The 26810-nt window shown below is 37.9% G+C and overlaps 1 protein-coding gene across 1 annotated transcript in view; it reads right to left on the bottom strand.

Annotated features, from left to right (window-relative positions):
- Window positions 1-26204, bottom strand: part of unc5ca (unc-5 netrin receptor Ca) — a 174216-nt gene extending 148012 nt beyond the window's left edge. The window contains exon 1 of the mRNA XM_059549472.1: window positions 25858-26204. Coding sequence (XP_059405455.1) covers window positions 25858-25942 — 85 coding nt within the window. The 5' untranslated portion in view covers window positions 25943-26204. The remainder of the gene's footprint in view (window positions 1-25857) is intronic.
- Window positions 26205-26810: the final 606 nt, after the last annotated feature.

Genomic DNA, 26810 nt, shown 5'->3' with positions numbered 1-26810 from the left:
TACTTCTGAGAGACTCTGCTTCTCTAAGACAAAGCTTTTATAGCTAATCATGTTACAGACCTGATATCAATTAACTTAATTAATCACTAGATGTTCTCCCAGCTGAATCTTTTCAAAACTGCTTGCTTTTTTAGCCATTTGTTGCCCCCGTGCCAACTTTTTTGAGACCTGTAGCAGGCATTAAATTTTAAATGAGCTAATTAAGTGGATAAAAGTGTAAAATTTCTCAGTTTAAACATTTGCTATGTTATCTATGTTCTATTGTGAATAAAATATTGGCTCATGTGATTTGAAATTCCTTTAGTTTTCATTTTATTAAAATTTAAAAAACGTCCCAACTTTTCCGGAATTCGGGTTGTACAACAAATCCTTTAAATTTAAATTTAAAAATGTATAATAATTCTAATGGATAAATATAATTGCAGTATATAATAATATAGACTTAGCTATGAACAACAACAAAAAATATAATAATAATAATTTAAAGCGAAACATAAGGTAGGCCTAAGTTTGGGCTTACCTCTCTCATTCGGGACAAATCCAAATGTTTCCAGATTCGTGATGAAGCTAAACTATTATTATTTAGGTAAACTAGGCTTTGTATTACATCCGTGTTTCAGTATTGCTGGAAAAAAATCATAATGAGCAAAAAATATGACAAAGTGGATCGAACAGCTGAAACAGATAATACTTCATTTTTGTCACACAGTAAAGGCATAATTCGATATTCAAATTCGAATAATTTAGCAGTTTGAAAAAATCAAGAATAATAGCAGAGTTAATAAGAATTATTTCAAAATACTGGACAGTTCTCATTTCGCTCTTTTTGGCCAAGAACGAACCAAAACTAAAACATTTAGGTTTTAATCAGAGTATTTATATGTAATGACTAGGGTTGTAACGGTTCACAAAATTCACGGTTCGATACAATACACTGGTGTCACGGTTCGGTTCGGTACGTTTTAGATACAGCAAAAAGAAAAAATTAGCAGATAAATTTCCTTGATTTTTATAAAAATGTTTTATTTATTAAAACTAACAAAGTATGTTTTTTTTTTACATTGAACAATGATGGAGCTATTCTTTACCCATCTTCTATGGTGTTTTCTTAGCAGCATACTGTATAAAACAAAAACAGCTCCTTATAAAAAAAAATGAAAATGTTATATTAGTTATGAACAAATACAAAGATGTTACTTTTTATATGGAACTCTATAACTCTTTATATTGAGTCTGTTTTTACTCAATTGGTTCTCTATAGGGCTTGTGTTTTTTGGAACAAAGCAGGAATTACGGTCTGTCTGAAATGAGCTCGTGAAGGAATATTGTAACGGGGCTCAATTACATTAAGCATGTTCTTAAAACCTACGTTTTCCACTACAGCACAGTTACTCATTGCGCGGCTCGTCAAGCTATGACTGGCGGCTCGCATAGTAGCTTACAGTATCACACTGCCACTTGCCTTCAGAGCATGTGAGGCGGGAGCGAGCGGGGAGCGAGCGGGCGGATCTTGGACAGAGTGCAGAGCGGCAATTTCAAAAGGACGGTGGACGGAGCGTCGCATTTCCCGCTCCAATTTCGCTCTGCTCACACCACAAGTCTGAAGCATGCTCATTCAAGCCTGACCCTGAATCCATTAGTCTTGCACAGTCATCAACAGTAGACTATTTTTAAGCAAAACTCGGCTCAATTATGGGGTTCAAAAAGTAAAATGAGAATTCATACAGGTGTAGCCTATCAATATAAGTCGCACTAAGACTGCTTTAAAACTTTCACTGAGACCTCAAACAGAAAGCACAAAGCCTGTCTTTAAATTTAATTTCGTTTTGTATTAATTGTATCTTAATTTTAATCAAGGTTTCATCAACCAATTGTCTGGATTTAATAAGAAGTAAATAGAAAATAGATAACCACGATACGAAGGAGCCGGTGTGAACCTGGAGTTTGTCTCATGAATGAACCGAAACTCAGCGTATAGCCTACTTGCCTCACAGACCCGACACATAGGCTATATATAAAGCTTGAAATGTCTACTTTTAAACAAAACAATTCAAAACGAAAGAAAACAGACTGCTCTCCCTCCCGTATGAAATGTGCATTTCTCTCAGGCGCGTTCACTACTGCGAAGATCACGAGTCAGCATCTTTCTAGCCGACAGACATAAAAAACATTAAATGTCTTCTGCTATATTTTACATATTCATAATCATTAATTTTGCCGGTTCGTTGTGACAGCTTTTAGGTGCCCTTAAATGTAACATGAATGCATCAGCACTGAAAACATAGAGATTTTTTTTTCTTTTGGGGGCATTTTGTTTGACATGCATGCCAGCTTTCGCTCATCCCACTATTAAAGTAAATCTGTTCTTAAACGAAAATGTATTGGCCGTGTTATTTCTTTTTTGTGGGATGTACAATTTATATGTAGAAATGCACATTTGCAAAGGTGACTTAGTATGTTGTCGTAAAAGTGGCTCGCCTTTTGATTTTGCTCTGCCAATGAGGCTCTTGTGAAAAAAATAGTGAGGATCACTGCACTACAGAGTAAGGCGCTCGCTCACTCAGTAATACACGCTGAGGCTCGTTGCAAAATGGCTTATGCGTTTAACAGACCAGAAATAGAAGATCCTCCAATAACCAACAGGTCTGGTGTTTGGGTGCACTTTGGATTCCCTGTTAAACGCATTGGCCATTTTGCAACGCGCCTTCAGTGTGTATTGCTGAGTGAGCGAGCGCCTGACTGAGTAGCCTAACATAAACATATAAGTTGGTGTTTTTTTCTTCTTCGGGGGTGTCAGGGGCGTTGCCTATTACGTCATTTGGGTTATTGGGCTACCTTGTTGAACGCATATCATTATATTTCACTTTTTTTTTTTTTTTTTAAATATAATTAATTAGTCCAACGAACCGTTCGGTCCATAATGCGTACCACGTACCGAACCGAAAGCCTCGTACCGAACGGTTCAATATGAATACGCGTATCGTTACACCCCTAGTAATGACTGTTTAATAACAATAGCATGCAGTAAGAGCCTTTATGTAAAGGTCTTTCTTTTAATTTTTCATGTATAGACTGTAGCCTAAGACTACCCCACGTTTTAAAATTAACTCACTGTAAATTTTCTAATGGTTTTAAGTATGTTACAATGTTATATTATAATTTTATTGTTGTTTTACATCATTGTTTCATCTCCATTTACAAACCAAAATTTTACAGTAATAGTCAGTTTGCAACACGTCCCTTTGCGCCACCTGGCGGTAGTTTCAAGAATTACTTTTACACGCGACTGACTTGCAGTTCACGCTGTGGCCCTGTGGTGGCAGAACACGTGGCGGTAATAGGCATTTTGGTTGTCCACCTACTGTATATGCAAATATGGGCTTTCATATGTTAATGAGCTCAACTGTGACTATTTCTGATTGGCCTAACTCAATGTCTATAAATGGTATGTGTGAGGAGATCTGAGCACTCAATGTAAGACGTATGTCTAAATATACTACAAGATGGCCACTTAAAAGTAACTAAACACAGCTGTATAATGTGAAAAGTTTCTATTTGACCTGTTTTGTAATACAGGGATGTTATTTTTGAGAAGAGAGTCTTTAATGACTGAGATTTGCAATCCTGACCGGCTGTTTGACCATTTTTAAGTGGTGATCTAACTACTGTTTGCAGTGTAATTCAATCACACACACACACACGCACACACACACACACACATCCACACTTAACCTCGTCTACACTAACAGCAGTTTCAGTAATTGTTTTCAGCTGTTATCAGTAGCTTGTTCTGGTGTAAAGTGCGTAAAAGTCAGATGAAGGCCAGTAACGCGCTCCAGATGTCGTTTTTAAGTGATTGTGTGTGTGTGTGTGTGTATCTGCATGTCTTCATTATTCTTGGTGTGCTGACAGCAAGAGGGAAACTTCACTTGAGACTCGCTAAACACGCCAGACAGTAAGAGGCATGCTAAAGCCCCGCTCTCCCCTCGTCCAGCCATCTGATCCGTCCATCCTATCCCTCATCAGCCGCGTTGGCAAACGCCACACATCCAGCCGTCCGTCTCACGCACATGCTCCGAGTCTCACTGCTTCTCATGCTGCGTCCAGCTCCTCCAATCAAGCTCATAAACAAGCACCAGAATGCATCCGACCTCTGAGACACCGCAGCCATAAAACATGGCCTCCAGAACAGCCTGACCCCAAATACTCTAGAACTCGCAAAAGATGAGCTTTTCGCTCCATAGCATTCATTCTATTCTATTCTATTCACTGGAAAAATGGTGTAGAGTTTACATTGAAACAATTTTCACTCAGAAACCGCTAGTACATTTCATAAATTATTAGAAAGAAACGGCAAGTGACATAATTCAATGTGATCATTTTTTTAAGTAGAAAGAATTAAATAGTTTAAAAGTTAGTCTTTGTTTGAAAACTATTTGTTTACAGTGCTCTATTCCATCCATTTGTTATTTTCTGTTTCTATTTTCCTTAATATTATACTTAAAAAATATAACACACATACACAAACATATATTATGTATATATAGACACATACATATATATTATTTGTGCTATTTAATTTTATTCTACCGTTGTTCCATTTTATCTCCTGTTGTATGCTAAACTTTATTTACTTCTTCCTGTTAATTTGTCAATTTGTTCTACTCCACTTTTCATACACCCTGTATTTTTTATTTTGTTCTATTTAATTCAGTTTTCCTTCTAATTATTTTCTGTTTGAGTATATTTTAAGAATTACTAATGTACAGATTTGCTGCTCAAGAATCATTTATTAATAATATCAATGTTAAAAACAGTTGTTCTGCTTCATTTATTAATAGAAATCTTTAGCAACATTTTACATGTATTTACTGTCACTTATGATCAAGTCAATGCATACTTGATTCACCAAAAATATATAAATAAAAACTATAAGAAACTATAAAATGTGCAAACATTACAATGTGCAAACATTACAATGTTAAACGGTATTAAATAAAATGTAATAAATATAAAATATGTGGTTCTATTCTATTCCTAATTTTCCTTTGTTCTATTGTATTTTTATTGTATTCATTTAGATTTTGTTTTAATTTGGTTTAATTTTATGATATGCTACTTTTCTTTCTTCCTTTGTTCTAAACAAAAATTTATATGAGATCTGCCCCATTTACACTAGTGCATTTTTGTTTTAAAGCGGCGTTTTAGAATGAAAACGATCCTCGTCTACACTGGCCTTTCTGCTGCGTTTCAGAAACGATACCCGTTTACACTACACAACCTAAAACGCATGTCACGTGACCATTAATGCAGGTACAGCCATATATATGAATAGGTAGATTCCCTATTATTTAGATCGTGGATGCATCTACATGCTTGACAAAAATGCGCATGATTTTATTGTTTACACGGTAAGGATACGGAGAGCGAATGTGGGCAGCCACCCCATCGTTTTCAAAAGTCTCCGTTTACATTGAAACGCAACCCCAGAGTTTTCAGACTAAAACGGTGTCTGCAGCGTTTTCAAAAGTCTCAGTTTTTGAGGGTCGAAAGTAGTAAAAACGATACGCATAACCGTAACAAATAGTTATGCATTTTAAAACGAAAACGCACTAGTGTAAATGGTGAATCAAGATTAATCTCATCTGTTTTGTCTGTGTGTGTGTGGTGTATCTGTGTGTCAGAGGTTCTCTCTCTAAAGATAGACTGGGCTGCATACCTCTCTCTCTCTCTCTCTCTCTCTCTGTGTGTGTGTGTGTGTGTGTGTGTGTGTGATGGGTGCCTGTGTGACTCCAGTAAACATTCCTGCTGTCCTCCCCAGTCAGCCAGAGATGACTTCATCAACACACACACACACACACACACACAATCAAAGCCATGCAAACACACACATGCTCAAGTGCCTCTTGCCTATGTATTTCTCGATATAAAAAAAAACTGCTTTGAAACAGACCGGCTACTTAGCTGATTATTTTAATTGCTATGAAAGCTGTTTGTAATTCGAGTGTTTTCTGTGAAAGAAATTATCATAGTTTAAATTTCACAGTATAATCCACTTACCCCGGTCAGTAAGAGAGAGAGAGAGAGAGAGAGAGATTGTCTTACGCAGTCATGTTCACTCCTTCCACACGCTCGCTACTATCACTCAAACACACCACAACAAAAGCTCTGATCGGTCCTGTAATGAGGCCTGGAGTCGAATAAATTAACACTTGTTGGTGCCACATGAGAGGAAAAACTGACTTTGGTGAGTTAAAAGAACAGAGAAAATTAAAAAGACAAATTATCAAAATCACAGAGGGATAACATTTTGTAAAATAAAAAATAATGCAAAACACAATCTAACCGCTAATAAGTATGGCTTTGAAATGTTCTCAATTCACCTGCCACTGCCTTAAGTGTGGCAGCAAGTTCATTTCCGATATAGATCAAATGAAAATTCATTTTTAATTCATACAGTGACAAAGCTTGTTCTGTGTCAGGAACTATCATTTAAAAACATAAAAAATGCAACAAAACACTTGCCAGCCAAATGAGAGAAAAAACTAAGGTGAGTGAATAAAACAGAAAAAAAAAGGAAAAACGGCTAAATAACCCCAATAACAGGGATAAAATATAAAATGAAATATAAAACAAGAAATATTGCTGGCCTTGTTATTTTTTTCAGCTGTAGTTTAGCAATAAGTTAAATTCAGTTATAAATCAACAGAAAAAAAGTTACTTCTGTCTAATTCTTACATCTGATACAAAGCTTTTTTTATTGTGTGAGGACTTGTTATTTAAAATAACATTAAAAATGCATGTTATAGGCTAAAAAACTAAATTAACACTCAACGAGAGCCAAATGAGAGGACAACCTGGCTTTGGCAAGTACATAAAGCAGAGAAAAGCAAAGAACAGCTAAATGATCCCAATTACAGATGGATAAAAATATTCTAACAAAAAATGCAGAATACAGTAATGGCTAATAAGAAATATTTCTCAATTTACCCTCCACTGGTTGCGGTGTGGCAAAAGTTAATGACAACAGACAAACAAATCAACAGACAAATAGCTGACTTTATCTAATTCATATGTGTATATCAATGCCAAGGTTGTTTTTGTGTCTGGACCTAATTTAAAAATAAATAAATAAAAAGTTACACAAAAAACTGTCTTTGGCAAGTACATAAAAAAAGAATAAAAATAATGCATAATTATTAAAAAATAATGCAAAACGCAATCTCATGGCCAATAAGAATTGTTTTGTGTGTGTGTGTGTGTGTGTACAGAATTACAAAAACATTAAAAATGCATGTAACAAGAGACTAAATTAAGTTGCCAAAAATGAATTAAATAAAACAGTGTTACTTGTGAGTTGCACTGATAAAAATGATTTTGTAGTGAAGTAAATACTACATAAATACACGTCATTTCTACATTAAATAATTTAGTTAAGGCAAGAATTTAAAAAATGTAAGTAAATTCTATGTTAGTACTCAATTTAAGCTTGTAGAAGTATATTTTACTTGGAACTGTTTGTTGTGTTTACAAGGATTCTTTAAGTAAATACCAAAGTTATGATCCCATATTTCCCATCATGCACTAGGGCACAAATAATAAAAAAATAATAATTTCACTGTTTTCGAGTTGTATTTACACTGTTTTATGGTTGCTTTTGATGTTAGGTTTATAACTTATTGTTTTGTGATATCTGGAGTTAATTTTTTACTCCGAATGATCCATTCATACTCAAACACTATTCACTGATTGTTTCTGTCATTATGTATGGTGTACCAAGTATTGAGGACTCGGTGTTCATTTGGGTAATAATTATATTGAGTGCCCATGGACATAGTCTCTTAAAAGGATAACAATCTGTCTATTTGCTTACTTACAGATTTTATTTAATTCGATACTTAAGTTTTACTTAAAATATATGTGTGCAAACCTTGCAAAAGAAAGAGAAATGAAGTCAATCTTACTTAGGCCTAAAAAAAAAATTTGTTTGGTTCCGGTTTCCGACCGACCCTGTCAATTTATGTGCGACCCAAATTTATTTTATGAGACTGGGGAAGAACGGTCTTTCACACATCGTTAATTAAATTACAGTTTCCTTTAAATGCTGTTTTACACTTAAGTAATCCGTTAAAAACCATTAAGTATTGCATCAAAACCCTTTAACTGTCAATTCCTAAAGTGAGCTATAACTTAAGGTTTGGAAATCGTAACATTAAGAGAAACACGGGGGGAGGGGGGAGTCAACAATATATCGCGGAACAGAGAGGCCACTGACAACATGCTGACAGACAGGACATTAACATTACCAGCTTACTTTTAATATGAAACAAAGTCTCATTTGGTTATTTCAACTTTCAAATGTGGTCATTTTTTAAAGAAATGTAAACAATAAATACCGTTTTGTGGCTCTTGACTGTGTCGAACAGATCGCTGTAAGTTAGATCATCAGTTAAAACTAACTGATCGTCTCTTGCTTCTAGTTAATTTATAGCATCAAAATCAAATAAACCACATAAATGAACATAACAAAGAATGTTGTTTGACTACAAAAAGATGTCTGTACACTCCGTTTTTCAAGTTCAAATCCTCCATGTTAATCTACTATGAGATCGCCTGTCAAACTCCCGCGAAGGCTTTTTGTGTGTGTGTGTGTGTGCGTTTTGCGTGTCTATGGCAACAACAGACTTTAAACGGGAATACAGAATCACTGTCGTAAAAGTACCGGTACACACATTTAAAATCAGCGCGCGTGTGTGTGTGTGTGTGTGTGTGTGTGTGTGTGTGTAAAACTGCCACTGGAGAAAAAAATAAATAAATAAAAAAAATAAATAAATCCCTACCGACCAATGACCTCAACTGACAACCAACCGGAACCAAACTTTTTTTTTTTTTTAGGCCTTATTGTTTTTTTTTCAGTGCATTAAATTACTATTATTTAACAGCATACAATTTTTTTTTACAGTTATAAGCACTATTTCAGTAAAATTTACAAGCAAAGAGTCAAATCAAATCTACTGGGAATTCCCAATTAAACTTAACTTAAAACTTCTATTTAAAGCTACTAATAATTATGTTTAGGCGTTTACTTGTCTAATTTTTGTAAATTAACTAGCCTTTTCTGAGTGAGCATTGTTTCCAAGCTTTTTTCAAGTTAATCCTACTCCACATTTTTTTCAGTGTGGTTTACAATTCAATTCACAAATCAGTTCACAGATCAATTCTTGCATCTTCTACTGTTATCAGTTTATCCGGTACTTTTTTCCTACATAACTCCATGCGGTGACACATGTGGAATATTCCTCACATAAAGCCATTAAAAAAACTTCACCTGTCTGTCACAAATATGGATGAAAAAAACAGCTAAATAACCTCACAGCCACTATTGATTTGTTCGCTCAAAAAGGCACAAACAACATAAATGCTAATTTTTTAAGAGTATCACGGTGAACTTTAGATAGATGTTTAAAAAGCTTTACTTGTCTTTCAGACTCACACGTGAGCTGCAAGAAAACAGATTCACTTGTCTTCACCGAGCTGTGGCTATTCACCCGTGAATCAATTAATGAAACTACAGGGAACTAATTACCACATATTAAGATGTATAGTGTGTTACACGGAGTTCTGCTTCCCGCTGATAGCAGCAATACAGTTTAAAGTTCAAAGTGCTATTTTTGTTTCCCGAGAGATCCGTTTCAAGCAGCTCGCGCAAATGAGATCTCTTTAAAAAAGACCTCAATGAAGTCTCAAACTTAGCCAGAGATCTCAAATTAAGTTCTCATCAAATGCTCCCGAGACCAAATAGCCTCCACATTCACTTTTACAGCTCTATACTCTTACTGTATGAGAACCATTGACTCGCATGTTATATGAATTACTATGAGTCTCATAAGTCTCTAACATCTTGTAACATCTGAGCTATAAAATGATCCTCTCGGACTTGCACCGTAAGTGATAATATCAGCACATATAATGATTCATTATGCTCCAGCCAGACCTCTAACGGTGACGTTCACTCAAAAGTCGCGCTGAATTAATTGCAGAACGCTTGCGTTAACCCGAGTTACGTGCCAAATTCTCCATTAGCTCTTTCAGTAGTCGATGACAATCTCTCATCTCTTCATTAGCATACATCTCAGCTCCTAATTTCCCACTGATGTCATTGGCTGCATAATTAAAGTGAAACTGCGCATTTGTGGTTGAGGAAACAGACGATGTTTCAGACTTTGAAGGGGTTAGAGAAAGAAATTAGGCAAATGTGTTAATTAGGAATGGAGCGATACTGAGAGCCGATCATTATCGTGGCCAGTAACTGAACAGCGGCTATGAGGTACTTTCAGGTCTTGGCTGAATTACAGTATCAATATCATTTGGCCACAATTATTTCAGTTTATTTTTATGTTCTTTTTTCATTCCGTGGCAGCATTGTCACTTTACAGTGTGCATTAGTTTGAAAAAAGATAACAAAAATCCAGCACCGAAGCATTTATTTGTCAAACATAAGTATGTAAAAAGCTGAAAAAGACAGGAGAGGATGTAAATTATTCGAACATTTGAAAAGGCAATATTTGTGATCGTATGATATTTTAAACGACCCCTCATCTACAGACAATCTCATCACAACAGACTGGAGTCACAGTTGTCCAGATATCCAGTGGATTTGTGTAAATAAACATCCTTAGCCGTCTCTTTTCCATAAAGCCTTGTGTGTGAGATGCCAGCTGTAAACAGTGTGTGAAGATAAAAACATAAAACTGCAGCATTCAAGACAAAAACAGCAAAATAATTAACACAATTTGCCTTTTCAAGCAAGAGAGTAACACATTACATCATAGAAATGCCGGTACATTTAATATACTGTATCTGTTCATAGAAAGCAAAACGCTTCAATGCACTCAAAGACGCAAGGGGCTTAATTAATTCAGTCTATGCTAATTTAATTATAGAAAATGCATAGACACATCAATTAGTGCATGCCAACATGCATTTCCAGATACAAAAATCTATCTATCTGTCTGTCCATCCTCCTATCTATTTATCTATCCATCCTCTTGTCTATCTATCTATCTGTCGATCCATCCTCCTATCTATCTATCTATCTATCTATCTATCTATCTATCTATCTAACAAGGCTGCCTTAAGTAGGGATTGAACCCGGGTCTCTGGTGCTCTAAGAGTGTGAATTTACTCACTGAGCTACTCCCAGACTATTAAACCCATCTTGAATCTTCAAAAAGTAACAATAATCTTTACTAGAGGAAACAGAGTACAAAATAAACGTAGCAAACTTAGCTACCATTAAAACAAAAAGACACGAGGGTCCAAAAAATACAAGCACAATCAAACTTAACAACTGGATACACAGGAAGCATAGGCTCAAGACTGAACACAATAGCAGGGAACAAACAGACTTATAAAGGGTCAAACACAGGTGTGAGGAATCAAAGCTGATGAGCAGAGCACTAAACATGGTATGGGGCGATGGCGCCCTCTGGAGGAGCGGAGAGACCATAGGGCAAGAGCTATCTGCAGTTCTGGAGGGAACATGACACAGTACTCATTGAGAGTGACCCCTGCAGGCCAGGATGAAAACCGCAAGATACGAGCCCATTACAGGATCCCCTCTCCTAGGAACGGCTCCTGACGTTTCCTAGATTGACTCCTTGGGCTTGGTGAAAGTCTGAGATGAGAACCTTATCCAAGATATCCCGAGCTGGAATCCAGGTCCGCTCCTCTTGGCCATAACCCTTCCAGTCTTCCAGGTACTGAGCCCTTCCACATACCCGGCGGTAATCCAGCAGCCTGCATACAGTGTACATCATGCGAGGAGCTGGGGCAGATTTACTGGCTGGAGACAAAGTGGAACAAACAACTGGTTTTAATCGAGAAACATGGAAAGTAGGATGGATTTTCATGGACCTGGGCAGGAGAAGACGAAAGAAAACCGGATTAATCTTTCTGAGGATCTTGAAGGGACCAATGTATCTTGGAGCCAGCTTACGGGATTCCACTCGCAAGGGAAGATCACGGGTAGAGAGCCACACTCTTTGTCCTGGACGAAATGAGGGTCCTGCTCTCCTCCTTCGGTTAGCCTGCCTCCGTTGGAGTCGGGCCGCCCTCACTAGGGCTGCATGGGCCCTCTTCCAGGACAGTCGACGGACGACGACGGACAAGCTGTGTGGCAGCTGGGGTGTCAACCTCTGGCTCCTGTCAAGGAAACAAAAGGGGGGGAAATCCATAGAGACACTCAAAGGGGGACATGCCTAAAGAAGAATGGTACAGAGTGTTATGAGCGAATTCAGCCCAAATTAAACGAGAGCTCCAAGTGGATTGGTTGTCAGCAACTAGGCACCTCAGTGTCTTCTCAATGTCCGGATTTACCCTCTCAGTTTGTCCATTGGACTGGGGGTGGAAGCCAGAGGACATGCTGATGGAGGACCCAATGAGCCGGCCAAATGCCTTCCAAAACTGGAATGTAAACTGTGGCCCCCGATCAGAAACCATATCCTGGGGAAAGCTGTGGATTCTGAACACATGTTTCATCAGAGGTTCTGCAGTTTGGTTAGCTGTGGGGAGTTTGGGCATGGGTAAGAGGTGACAAGTCTTAGAAAATCTATCTACCACCACCAGAATTACTGTGTTTCCCTGAGACGGGGGCAAGCCTGTGATGAAATCCAGGGAGATGTGAGACCATGGACGTCTCGGGATAGGCAGTGTGTGCAGTAAACCATGAAGGTGAGTTCTTGACTCCTTGCACTGGGCACACACTGGACAGGCAGAGACAAAGGCCTTAACGTCTCTCTGTAACTTGGGCCACCAAAACTTCCTCTGAACCAGCTTGCAGGTTCTAGTGGTTCCCGGGTGTCCGGAGGGGAGGGATGCATGTGCCCACTGCAGGACCTCAGAGCGCATACAATTTGGGACAAAGAGACGCCCTACAGGGCCATTACCTGGACCAGGCTGTTGCTGTTGGGCTCTCCTGACGGCGGTCTCAATATCCCACTGGATGGGGGCTATCACCCTGGATGTGGGGAGGATGGGTTCTGGGCATAACTCCCTATCAGGTGGTTCAAACTGCCTCGAGAGTTCATCTGGCTTGAGATTTTTGTAACCTGGGCGATAAGAGAGAATGAAGTTGAACCGGTTAAAAAAAAAAAAGGGCACAACAGGCTTGTCGTGAGTTTAACCTCTTGGCATCTCGAATGTAGGTGAGATTTTGTTGGTCCGTCCAGATGAGGAATGGGTGTTTGGCACCCTCAAGCCAGTGTCTCCACTCCTCCAATGCCATCTTAATGGCCAACAGCTCCCTGTTCCCAATGTCATAATTTCTCTGTGTTGGAGTAAGACGGTGGGAGAAAAAGGCACATGGGTGAAGCTTATAATAACTCTTACACTTCTGTGACAAGATCGCTCCTACCCCCACATCTGAGGCATCCACTTCCAGGACAAAGGGCAGCTCTGGGTCTGGGAGAGTTAGAATGGGGGCGGATGTGAAGCGTTGTTTCAATGTATTGAAGGCATGGTCAGCATTGCTGGTCCACATGAATGGCCTGTTAGACTTCTTTGTGAGTGAGGAGAGAGGTTCTGCAACAGAACTAAAATTTATTTTAAATAAATTAGAGAACCCCAGAAAGCGCTGTACCTGCTTGACTGAAGTGGGTCGGGGCCAGTCCAAGACTGCTCGGATCTTGACGGGATCCATCTGGAAGCTGCCCTTGGACACATGGAAGCCAAGAAATGAGACAGCTGGGACATGGAACTCGCTCTTCTCCAGCTTAACAAAGAGCTTGTGCTTTAACAGCTGGGTAATAAATCCTCTGCATCTCTCAGGGCTTCCATCAAACTTTTCTGGGGCTGGTAATCTGGGCTCAGAAGGAAGTGTCACCATGGACCTAAGTTGAGGATCAGGGGACTGTTGGAGTTCTTGGGGTGAAGAGGCCTGGGACTGAAGGCTCAAAATTTGAACAATCTGAGATAGAGTCTGATCATGTTGTTTAATGGTAGTGGCTTGCTCAGAGAGTGCAGCTAGGATCCGTTCCACATTGGAGGGTGGCGAAGACTCTTTCGCTGGGTTTGCTTCCATGGTTCAGTCTTGCTGTAACGAGGCTACCTTAAGTAGGGATTGAACCCAGGTCTCTGGTGCTCTAAGAGTGTGAATTTACTCACTGAGCTACTCACAGACTGTTAAACCCAAGAGCCGAAGAGCAAAAGAGCAAAAAAGGCCAAGGGGCTTGAATCTTCAAAAAGTAACAATAATCTTTACTAGAGGAAACAAAGTACAAAATAAACATAGCAAACTTAGCTACCATTAAACAAAAAAGACACGATGGTCAAAAAATAAAAGGACAATCAAATTTAACTTAGCAACTGGATACACAGGAAGCATAGGCTCAAGACTGAACACAATAGCAGGGAACAAACAGACTTATAAAGGGTCAAACACAGGTGTGAGGAATCAAAGCTGATGAGCAGAGCACTGGACATGGTACGGGGCGATGACGCCCTCTGGAGGAGCGGAGAGACTATTTCTATTCCTAGGGCTAGAGTTCATAGGGCAAGAGCCATCTGCAGTTCTGGAGGGAACATGACACAGTACTCATTGAGGGTGACCCCTGCGGGCCAGGATGAAAACAGCAAGATACGAGCCCATTACAATCTATCTATCTATCTATCTATCTATCTATCTATCTATCTATCTATCTATCTATCTATCTATCTATCTATCCTTCTTCTGTCTATCTGTCTGTCTATCTATCTATCTATCTATCCATCCTTCTTCTGTCTGTCTGTCTATCTATCTATCTATCCATCCGTCCATCCGTCCGACTGTCTGTCTGTCTGTCTGTCTATCTGTCTGTCTGTCTGTCTATCTATCTATCTATCTATCTATCTATCTATCTATCTATCTATCCTTCCATTTATTTGTATCTGTATTTCTGTCTTTCTTTTAATGGAAATCCTGTTACATATCACAGAACTCTAAAACAGGGTCAAAGATTGATTTTTGTTTTGGAAAAAAAAAGGAAAAGGAAAGAAAAAAACAACAGGGATCTGCAGATTCCTTTGGTTGTTTTCTGTCTCTTTTAAAAAGCTCCTTTGTGCGTAGATGACATTTTAAAAAGACAAAGACATCAGAAAGAGTCAGGATGCTATTGAGAAGTTCAAAGTCCAAACAACTCCTTTTTTCTCCCTTTCTCTACCTTCAGCTCCGTCACCAAACGCTCCCCTAGAGAGACAGCCCGAGAGAGAGACACAATGTGTGCAGATCACATAGAGACAATCTCTGTTTCCCACTGAGAGTTTCTAAAACCTCAAACAAGTTTCTACACGAGCACCTGCTGCTGTTAATGAGACAACTACCACACTGCATCTTTCCCTTAACGCAATCTCTATTCCCATCATATCCGTCGCGCTCGGCCAATGAGAAAACAACCGTACCAAGGTCAGAACCAATCACTCAATCAACTAGAAATACAACAGATAGCATTCACAACCTCATCAAATCTCAGGTTCTGTCAAGCTCTGACATGCACAGAACATGCAAGCGGCGTGCAAATCATGTGAGGCTTTTCTCTGTGCAGCATCTGTGGAGTCTGATATTGCAGCAGGGATGAATTTTCATTCAGTCAAAGTGATAAGAACATCTAAACCTGAATGTGAAGCAGAACTGGGAATGAACAGAGGGGGGAAAATCCTCACAGTCAGAGAGCAGATAAGCTCGACCAAAGAGCTCCAACCGGGCCAAAAATGGACTGTGTTACTGAATATCTGCATCTGCTTCAGTCTCCCAAAACAGAGCTGTGTGAATTCAGACCTGGAGGTTTGGATCACAAGCTTTTACAGACCCCATCAAATCAAAATGTGAGATTTGTGGCTTTTCGCTCATGTCTATCCTACTCTTAAAAGTTGACACCTTTTAGCAGATATAAGCATTAAAAATTAGCATGCTTTCTCTTCTGGGAAATTATCTACAGTATGTTCAGAATGAAATACTAGAATTTTACTTACAATTATACTGTGCAGTACATATAATATACCATCTTAAAAAAATACTAACTATTAAAACATACTAAAAGATACTTTTTTTTATTCTTTTGTGCTCATTAAGACATCATTCACTGGACTAAAAATACATTAAAACAGTGTGAAATATGAATAAAATAACAGTTTTCTATTTGAATATATTTTAAAATGTAATTTATTCCTGTGATGCAAAGCTGAATTTTCAGCATCAATACTCGTCTTCAGTGTCACGTGATTCTTCAGAAATCATTCTACTATGTATACATTTCAATTTTTAACTTAACATTTATTTTAACTTTTAAATTCAAAAAAGAAAATTAATTAATTTATAATATTTATATTTTAATTAAATTTTTTTAAGTTTAAGTTAATGGCAACAACACTCAAACTACTACACAAATAATAATAATAATAATCTAAAATTTTGTTGCAATCTAGGGCAGATTGCCACAGTTATAAACAGTATGTCTTCAATCACTAGCTATATATAGATAGATAGATACGTAATGTACCAATGTTCATATATACGATGTTAAAGCCCTAAAAAAACTTGTGTTATTAGGTCACGGTCACGTTCCTTTTTAGGTCCACAGAGATGCTTTGTCCCGCCTCTGCATCGGAGGCTGCTGTGATTGGCTGAAGAGGCTTACAATCTGTTGAAGCGCTTAGGTAATGTACGGCACTGGCCACAGATGTGAGTTCTTTAACTGAAGGGCGTAATTTTTTATCGACTATAATTACCCGTGCACAGAAAAACGTGACACGAACAGAGTGCAGCTTCAGCCGAAACGCGTTTTTACATTTATCATCTGTGCTAAGAATAGCATCCGCAACACAGCAGAATCACAACGCTACTGCTGACTACTGCGAACGGCCACGATCAAAGGCCTAGGAAACATGCACATCATGTAAATATTCATCTCCGCTGGCCCTGTTTTTCCCTTCAAACTTCTTGTCCGTATAGAAGTTTCGCAAGGCCGTCTTTCAACACACTCTGTCTTACTGAGACACACACAATGCTGTTATTGTGTGAGCGGCCCGCTGCGGGACCGATGGGGCCGTGTGTTGCTGTGTGTGACCGACCGTCTGTGCTGAGCTATTTGTGTGTGTGACGGCGAGAGCTGAGAGGTGATATATAACCATCATAATCGCAGTCATTACAGTCCCTGATGAGCACACTGCCTGGAGAGCACTGAAAGAGAGATTGAGAGAGTTAGGAAGAGTTAGGAATTCAACATCAGATCCATGTGAACTCTACAGTAGCTACTTCATTCCTGCTGTTATTGGCCATCTACCAACTAGAAATGGGACACAAATGTTGACCAGTTGACGAGTCTTGTCTTTATATTCATCTCCTACATTCACTGCTGCAGCCACACACATTTAAACAGATACGAGAGTTTCACACCACAAGAACTGCATTTATAAAATGGGTTGCCAATCCATAATGAGTTTAAATTGTGCAACTTGAGAGTGTTACTCTGAGGCTTCAACATAAAGTTTATAAGATTCAATTAAAGGAGTCAACATTTAATATATTTTTACTTACTGAATTAAACATTTTGAATCTTAATAGCTAGTGCTATTGTTAACTAAAACTATTAAAAATCATTTTAAATAAAGCTGAAAAACTAAATAAAAATGTTAGATTAAAAATTAAGCCTACAAAAAAAGTTGAAGTTTAAGTACTAAAATATTTTAAACAATAAAAAATAAATAAATAAAAAAGACAAAGCATATAATCAAATTACTAAAACTTCCAGAAGTGCTTACATAATTTTGTTTTTCATTTACAATTTTAATTTAATTTTATGTATTTTTTTTATTTATTTTTTTTAAATTAAATGTACCATATTTTCACTTCTCACATAAAACATCTGAATTAGTAATAGTACAGCTGTGTTATTGTTAACTAAATAATTTTTATTGTTAACTAAAACTATTAAAATTGTTGTATCTTATAGCATATAGTTTTAGTATATAGCTTAAAAATTTGAAATATCAGGTGAAATCTTAAACAAAAAAGTTTCACTGAAAAATCTAATAATTAACAATGACAATAAACACATAACCAAATTACTAAAAATTACACCAAGATTAAAATTTAGACGAAAAATGTAAATATAAAAATAAAACCAATTTAATATATTAGTAAATACTGTATTATTATATAAATAATAAACAATAAAAAATACATTTTAAAGGGATAGGGATAGGACAGTATTAGTAAATACTGTATTATTATGTAAATAATAAACAATAAAAAATACATTTTAAAGGGATAGTTCACCTGAAAAAGAAAAGAAAACATAACTTCCTCTGCCTGAAGTTGTGCCAAACGTCCTTCCATATTCAATTAAATTCATTTAAAGTTTATTTATATAATGCTTTTCACAATACGAATAATATTGTTTGTTTGGGAAAAGTATTCTAGAAGTCAATGGCTACCAACCACTGTTTGTGTTTGTGTCTTTTGTGTTCATCTGAAGAAAGAAACTCATACAGGATTTGGAACAACTTGAGGTTGAGTAAATGAGGGCAGAATTTTTATTTTAAAGTGAACTAATATAGCCAAAAGTTATTATTGATTTAGCTGCATTTTCCAGCCCCACTGCTAACCTTGTGATACCGACCTCCTTTGACGCAATCTGCAGCTCTATTCATGTTGAGGTCAAAGTTGCACATGACGCTTGTGTAAAGAGGCGCGTTCAAGCCCTGACGCGAATCATGTGAAAAGGCCTTTAGATGTTCACACACACACACATTATCTCTGACAGTCTTTGTGTGCATGACGAAATGGTTGCGTTACTTTCATCCAATTAAAGAAACAAAGAACAGCATAAAACAAAAGACCTTCCGTGCCACTCACACACTCCTCTGTATTCAGCACGATTCTTCAAACGGATCACACTCACATTAAACACATGCAACTTCAACAGTGAGTGCAGGGATACACTCATGCCCTCAGGTCAGCAGGTTAATGTCAGCCACACTCTCCTACTGGCTGAAAGCCCTCACTGCAAAGGATCGTGGGCATTTTTCCCCAAAGCAATGACACACTTTCTTTTCCTATTCTTTATCTGCTAATATATTACGACTGAGGATAAGATTCTAAGTTGACAATAGTGGAAGTATAAATGGCAGCAGTCACAATAGACCACAAACTTGACTTCATATCTCAACAAGATTTAAAGAAATAGTTGAACCGAAAATGAAAATTTGCTGAAAATGTACTCACCATCAGGCCATCCACAGTGTACAAGAGTTTGTTACATCACTTGTTCAGCAATGGATCCTCTGCAGTGAATGGGTGCCGACAGATCAAGCACCGTTTACAAGCTAAAACATTCCAAAACAGCTCTAAACAAATATCCTGGTGTTTTTCACTTCAAAAGACATTAATTGATGGGCTGTGGATTATTGTGATGGTTTTATCAGCTGTTTAGTCAACCCTCTAAAGTCTAAAGTACTGGGAGGATTAGGCAAATAGACTGGTGACTAGGGCTGGGTACCGAACTTCGATGCCTTTATGGTATCGAACAAAAAACTTTGATACTATGAGTATCGAAAAATTATTTATCTTTCGGTGCCAAATTTCGGTTCCAAAAGCCAAGCGGCCATTTTTTTTTTTTTTTTTTTTTTTGCCAAGCGGCTGTGTCTGTGTGAGCTTGTAGCATACGTGCTTGTAAGGACCTACATTCGCCGTGATTGACTGTCCACCACCACGTCACATGACGGGGAGGATTTCTGAAGATACTCGCAGTCACACAACACAAGTGTAGTTGTTTTTTCTCAAAACGTTTCCGTTTTACAATGCCAAAGAGGTCTAAAGTGTGGCTACACTTTAGAAAAGTGGATGCAGAGTCAGCAAAGTGCAACATATGCGATAAGAGTATTGCAACCAAAGCCGGCAATACCACCAACTTAATGAAGCATTTGTTTGGATGAGTGTTTTGCCCTCCCTCCCTGTTTAGGTTGGTCTACTCCATTGCGTATCTTGAAACACGCCCCCTTTGACGTCGTCTAAAAAACAGAGAGAGAGAGACAGATTTATCCGGTACAGCGAATTTCTCTAAGCAGCAGGCCACTGTATACATTCACTTAAAACATAACCGACTGTGTTTACGAGAATACTTGCAGATACAATTATTTTGATAGAATTGTGTGTATGTGTTCATTCAGAAGTTACGATACGCGAAACTTGAAATCATTTTCTGTATGCGCATTGTCTGAAATGCTGCTCGTAGCGCATGCTTTGAATGAGTGAGCGCAAGCTCCGAACCCGCGCGAATTGTTTAAAACGCTTGAATCAGCAATATTTAGAAACAAGCGCAAACGATCAGCTACGATCCGTTTCACCCCTTCAAGCAAGTCAACAACGTGAATCAAGTTAGGAATTTTACATCACTATTCACGATAGCACATCGGACTGGAAAACACAATAGACCCGGGACGTGGGGCTAACGATTTTGCGAGCCCTGCACCTCAGATCTATCCAGTTCATGAAACACTGGTTTCCACACTGATTTCGTTAAACAAAATAAATTATTGTTTTAAAAGATTGACTCAAAAGAATCATCGGTTCACTAATCGGATCATGAACTTGTATTACCGAGCCAAATATTATCTATTATTGAACATCTCGAATGAATAAAGACTTCAAGTTCATCTGTAAAGCACATAAAGCTATCGTTTGAGTTTATAAACTTCTATTTCATTCATGATTCGTATGGATCTGCTAAATGAATGCAAAGTGTGAGTTCTAGGAGAATGTTTGTGTCGTGATGAGCATGTATCGCTCACTAGGAGTCGCTAAATGAACAGCTGCTGTTCTTTTTTTTTTTTTTTTTAACGGAGGATCAGTTGCCCTATTGGTTAAAATCCCCAAACTGTTTACTTAAATATTAAATTAATAAATGACATCAAAACAGGGGCGTTTGCATTATGATGTGGTGGGCTGCTGTGGGCCAGACAGTCCAGGGCAACTTTTTGGTCCCAGTCCGCCCCTGAATGGAGCACCCCTATCCAAAAAGCACAACCAGTTGTATTAATAATGTTATCCTGAGTGTGAAGTGTTACCAGAATTTGTTTTAATTAAGGTGAAAAATAAAAGTTTTGTGTTTAATGTATTTGTGTTGATGTTGAAATGGATTTTAAAACATATGGTATTAAAAAAGTATCGTTAGGAACCGTTAAGATTTTGAACAATACCCAGCCCTACTGGTGACACAGGTCTGTGCGCAATACAAAGTATGCAAATTTCAGACTTGCATCCTCGGTAGTTCGGACTTTGCGAGTTCGACTCGGGAGTGTGATGTCCGCGATGACACAAATCCTGTAATTCTGTCAACAGCAGCGTACTTGATAACATCAGTCAGCTCGCATTGGCTACTGCAGTTTTCCTCATTGTATATTTACAATAAAAGGAAATAGGATATCAAATATTACCACTGCCTCCTTTCATTTTCATTTGAACATAATAGCCGCAGAAATGTACTTAGTTCAGGGAAATGTTTATATATAGCCATTATGAAACAAATTAAATGAAATATTATATCAATTGCCTTTTTTATTTTCATTTTAAAAATAAATTGAATACAGACCAAAGATTACTTGTTATATTAACCCAAAACAAATTATATTTTATGTTATGTTTAACCACTAAAGAGACATCAGAGCCAGCAGCACATATCAGAAGGACTATCGGAGGTGAGGCTGCTCTCGGCGGATACATGATCACTGAGCTCCCGCTGATCACGTGGAGCTGATTGTCTCTGAAATCAGAGAAACACATTTTTAAATAGGCGCTGTCTTCATAAACAAACCGCTGATTTGAGTTTTAAACATCTACATTCTCACCTGAAATACTTTTAAAATTACATTTCGGGACACAATAACAGTAATATTTTGAAAATTATCTGAATAAATGGTGGTTGAAATCACAGTGCTGCGTGAACACAACCAATCAGCTTGTTTAGCACCCAAGTCCCGCCCCCGAAAGTTCTGGAACTTTGAACAAGTACTACCTCACGAGCAGGAACTTTCTGAGGGGCATTTTTTTACGGTGGAAACACACCGAGTACCAGCCCAAAGTCCCTAGTTCCTGGGTAAAGTTCCAGCAGTGGAAACACAGCTTCTGACGGCACCCATTCACTGCAGAGGAGAGCAAGTGATGTAATGCTACATTTCTCCAACTCTGTTCCTTCCCATGAAGAAACAAACTGATCTACATCTTTGATGGCCACAGAGTGAGTACATTTCCAGCAAATGTTTTTTGAAGAAAATTCATTTTTGAGTGAACTATTCCTTACCTAGGAAACAAGTGCTGATCACACATGCAAAACTTGCCACTTATATATGCTAGAGCATTATGGGTTGTTGCCGGTATAAATTACACTCCGAAGTTTAATACTTAGAAGCAGGGTTTTTTTTGCCTTAGCAAACACCACCAATGAATGTCCTCTTCAATCATAGTAAACAGCCCATCTACCGTCTCTATAGATGATGTGTGGGCAGCTGTGCTTGGAGAAAACATTAAACCGATTCTACCGAACAGAAGTCACTATTCACGACAGACAGTGAGGTTAAGAACTGCGCGTGAACTCTAGGCCTGTCTCGAAGAGCTTCTCTTACACGTTTTTGTCACTCCTAACACAAAAACACACACATTCACGGGTCGATGTGTGAAAAGTGTGAGCGCAGTGTGAAAAATGAGCCTGACCTGCTGATCTGTACTAGACAAATCCAAGCAGCACCACTCCAGTGAACACAGCTAAATTGGGTTATTTCACTGTTTGTGTACGTGCTGGAGACAATGTGGATGTTTTTCCCTGAGTCAACCAGTAACACTGTTTGAAACCCATTTTACATACATTCACTACTATTCTTTTATTCAGAAAGGACACATTCAGTTGCTCAACTGTGACAGTAAATACATTTATAATATCACAAAAAAATATATTTTAAATAAATGCTGTTCTTCTGAACATTCAGTTCAGCAAACAATCCTTAATATTTCCACAAAACATTAAGCAGCACAACCATTTTCAACATATAGATAATGTTTCTTAAGCAGCAAATCAACATATTAGAATTATTTCTGAAGGATCATGTGACACTGAAGAAAGGAGTAATGATGCTGAAAATTCAGCATTGCATCACAAGAATAAATTACATTTTAAAATAAATTCAAATCTAAAACAGTTATTTTAAATTGTAACAATATTTCACAATATTACTGATTTATTGTATTTTTGTTCAAATAAATGCAGCCTTAGTGAGCATAAGAGACTTCATTCAAAAACGTAAAAAATCGTAACAATTCCAAATGGTATTTAATTATAAAATTAGTATAAAATTTGGGGCAGGGCTTAATTTAATACATTATAAACTGATTGGATCATGAAAACAGGTGCTACTAATGCTATCTCATGACCAATTTGTATGTATTGTAGGAGGTAACTAATTCATACAAATTTGTATGATCTCACTCATACGGTTTTGTACGATTTGTCTACACCCAGTGACGGGTAGGTTTAGGGGCGGGGTTAGGCATAGGTCATTCGTACACATCCATATGAATTTTGCAACTAGTAAAATATTTACGATTAAGCAAAAATCATATAAATCTGTATGAATTAGCCACCTTGTAAAATATCTATGAATTGCCATGAGATCGGGCTGGTGAGACATATTTAAATACAGCTCAACGGGAGGGTTTGATGATGTCAGCCGAAGTGGAAAGACGTTTCATGAGCAATATATATATTTTTTTTAATAACATGCACCAATGAATTGCTCACAATGAGTCATAGATTAAGAAAATAAGTAGTAAGTCAACTTTGATTTCATGCCGACTTTAAAAGTGCGCCACCAGAATTTAGATTTTCTTTCTTAAATCTTACAGCCCTGTCTCTCTCTCTCTCTCTCTCTCTCTCTCTCTCTCTCTCTGTGCTCTGCCCTGCTGTTTGTTTGACACACAACACAAACTCGGTGGCAAGAGAGGCAGCTTTAGCTAATGGCTTTTTAATGGGCTGCTGGGTTTTTTGTGTCTCCGAGCTGATGGCCACCACTTACCCTAAACTCACAGACACACAAGCACGGCATACAAACAGAGTCATTCCCACTTTGTCTTGTCTCCTTAAAGTGACTTAGAAACCTCACTCCACTAACAACGTCTTGCTCTTCAGCAGACTGGAGTCACATATGAACCCTGATTCCATTACGAACTCATAAAACACTCTGCAAAGACCGAGACATAAGACAGACGCTCTCTAATTTCATAACTCAACATTACAGCATGCATTCACACAGATGGAAATGGGAAAATGCTTCGCATTGCTATAATAGAGTGATTTAGAGCAGAAATTTAGAACAGAACTTTCTGTAAATCCTGAAAAGAGAGCAAAATTGCATTATCTCATACCTAAAATCAAAAAAAAGATCAAATGCTAAGAAAAGAGAGGAATCGTTTACTCCCTGTAATTTCTAACATATGCAACTTTCTTTCTTCCATGCAACCCAAAGTCTGTCCTGCTTTTTTCCATATATCGGAAGTGTTTAATGATTTATGCTGTCATACTCTAAAAAGCTTCCTAAAAGTATGACTTATGCACTATTTACCAAGTCATACAACAGAGTTGTGTGGCAAACGGTCCAAAACTGTAGTTGTTGTTTAATTAAATTTCCTCCTCCAACACAGCTCTAAATTCCCGTTTGTGTTTGTGCCCATTCAGACTTTGTAAATATCAAGGATGGCACTTGGCAGAGACACTGTGTGCGCCATGGAAGAAAGTCATTAGGGTTTGGAATTACATGAGAGTGAGAAAATTATGGCTGACGTGAATATTCATTTTTGAGAGCATTGAATAATCATTTTGACTGCCAATGAATAAAAATGCTATTATCAAGTCAAATAACACTTTCAACAAACATGTTTCAATGTAAACTTAGAATTCAAATACATAAAAAAATTATTTAATACTACTAGCCTATACATCTAAAATAAGTTTTAAACAATTAGGCCTATGGTTTATTCTTATTATTACTACCTATAGGTCATGTGTCCAAATGCAAGAGATGAAATATGAAAGATTTTAAATACATCTCCAAAATCTCTGTCTTACAGTAAAACTTATTTCTCGAAAAGAATACATGAATGGAAAATCTCGCTGTGAAACCCTGACATACAGAAATCTTTGATCAAATGTTTGATCAATGACAAAATACCATGAATGCTTCATAAATGACATATCTCCAGGGAGATAAACGGTCAAATAATGGATTTACAGAACCAGTTTTGCAGCGAAAACATTTCAGTAACAACAACGACACCACAACAGACAGAAAAATCATCGAATAAAAGTCAATGAATAGCCTAATTCGCGCTCTGCATAAACTTATTTATTAATGATTTCCTCAAATCTAATTTTGACACCATGACCATAGTAAAAGAGATAAAAATAAAGAATACCCTAATAAAAAATAAACAGAAAACAAGTAGGCTATAGTTAGTGTTTTAAATTAAACTAGGGTACTCCTAAATCATGACTTTGCGGTCTATAATTCCAGATCATATCTTCAGAGTAGATCTCCATTTCAATTTCATAGTACTTCAATGACATGGCTGTTTTGTGTGCAAAATTGCCAAACATCAGCACATAGGCTACAAAATCCGCGACAAACAGACACATCAAATAATGTGCTAATATTCCGGTGATGTGTGAATAAATGATGAACGCAATGTAGCCTATGATACAGATTTAAGTAGGCCAACAATAAAATAAACTTTCAGTAAGACATTAATAGGCTCTCTCTATAACTGGAAGGTGGTCTTACCTTGCGCGTCAACTATTTGAAGCAGAACCCACAGAAAGAGAAGCACTAATCCCAATCTAAATCTCTGACGTCCGTTTTCCCCCATGACTTCGGAGTTTGGAAACTCCTCCGCGCGGAGTATTCGTTCCTTCTTCGGTTTGCTTCGGCCGTTACGGAGAAGCTGCTGTGGCGGTGAACGGAGGACCGACGCCGTTACGCGTCCCAAATTCTGCGTGCGCTCCTCACGGAGAGATCAGGAAAAGGTCCCGGGACTGGAGGTGGGGAGCGATGCTTCGCCGCCCTCTAGCTCTCATCCATACGCGCTCTCCAAAGACGCGCTCACACTCCTCTGCATGAGTTGCTCGTGAGTTGAGTGATGAATGGCGGCGATGTGTTTTGCTGCTTTTCTCTCTCTGGATGCGTTCAGGGTTTTCTGCATCCAGCACCCAGCTGCATGCATGTGCGCTCGGTGCTTGCCAAATATGAGCAGCGTGAGTCCCGTTTCTCGGTTTAACCCGCATCCAGCTGCCCGCCTCTGCCCTCCACCGGCTACTGCGAACACTAGGACCGGATTTACCGACGGATCTTCTGCTGAAATAGATGATTTTGCGACCTGGATGATACCAAACTTAGGTGGAAATGCACCTGATATGATGCTGTAATTTAATGTCGCTATTGAATCATTTATTAATTCATATTTTTCCTTAATAATAAAATAAGTGAATATATGGCAGCACGTGGAGTAGGGTTATATACGCTATTACCGTAAATATGAACGGAACTGATCTCGGTTTACGTATAGGCTAACGTTTCAACAGCGTTGAGACGGTAGGCTAAACAAAACTAAGTTTTTTTTTTTTTTTTTTTTTTTTTTTTTTGTATAGCGCTTTTTACAATACAAATCGTTACAAAGCAACTTTACAGAAAATTATGTTTCTACAATATTTAGTAGTAGCTAGTAGTTTGTGCACGTT

Source organism: Carassius carassius, chromosome 5, assembly GCF_963082965.1.
Source record: "Carassius carassius chromosome 5, fCarCar2.1, whole genome shotgun sequence".
Taxonomy (NCBI): Eukaryota; Metazoa; Chordata; class Actinopteri; order Cypriniformes; family Cyprinidae; genus Carassius; species Carassius carassius.
This window is presented reverse-complemented; position numbering and strand designations above follow the sequence as displayed.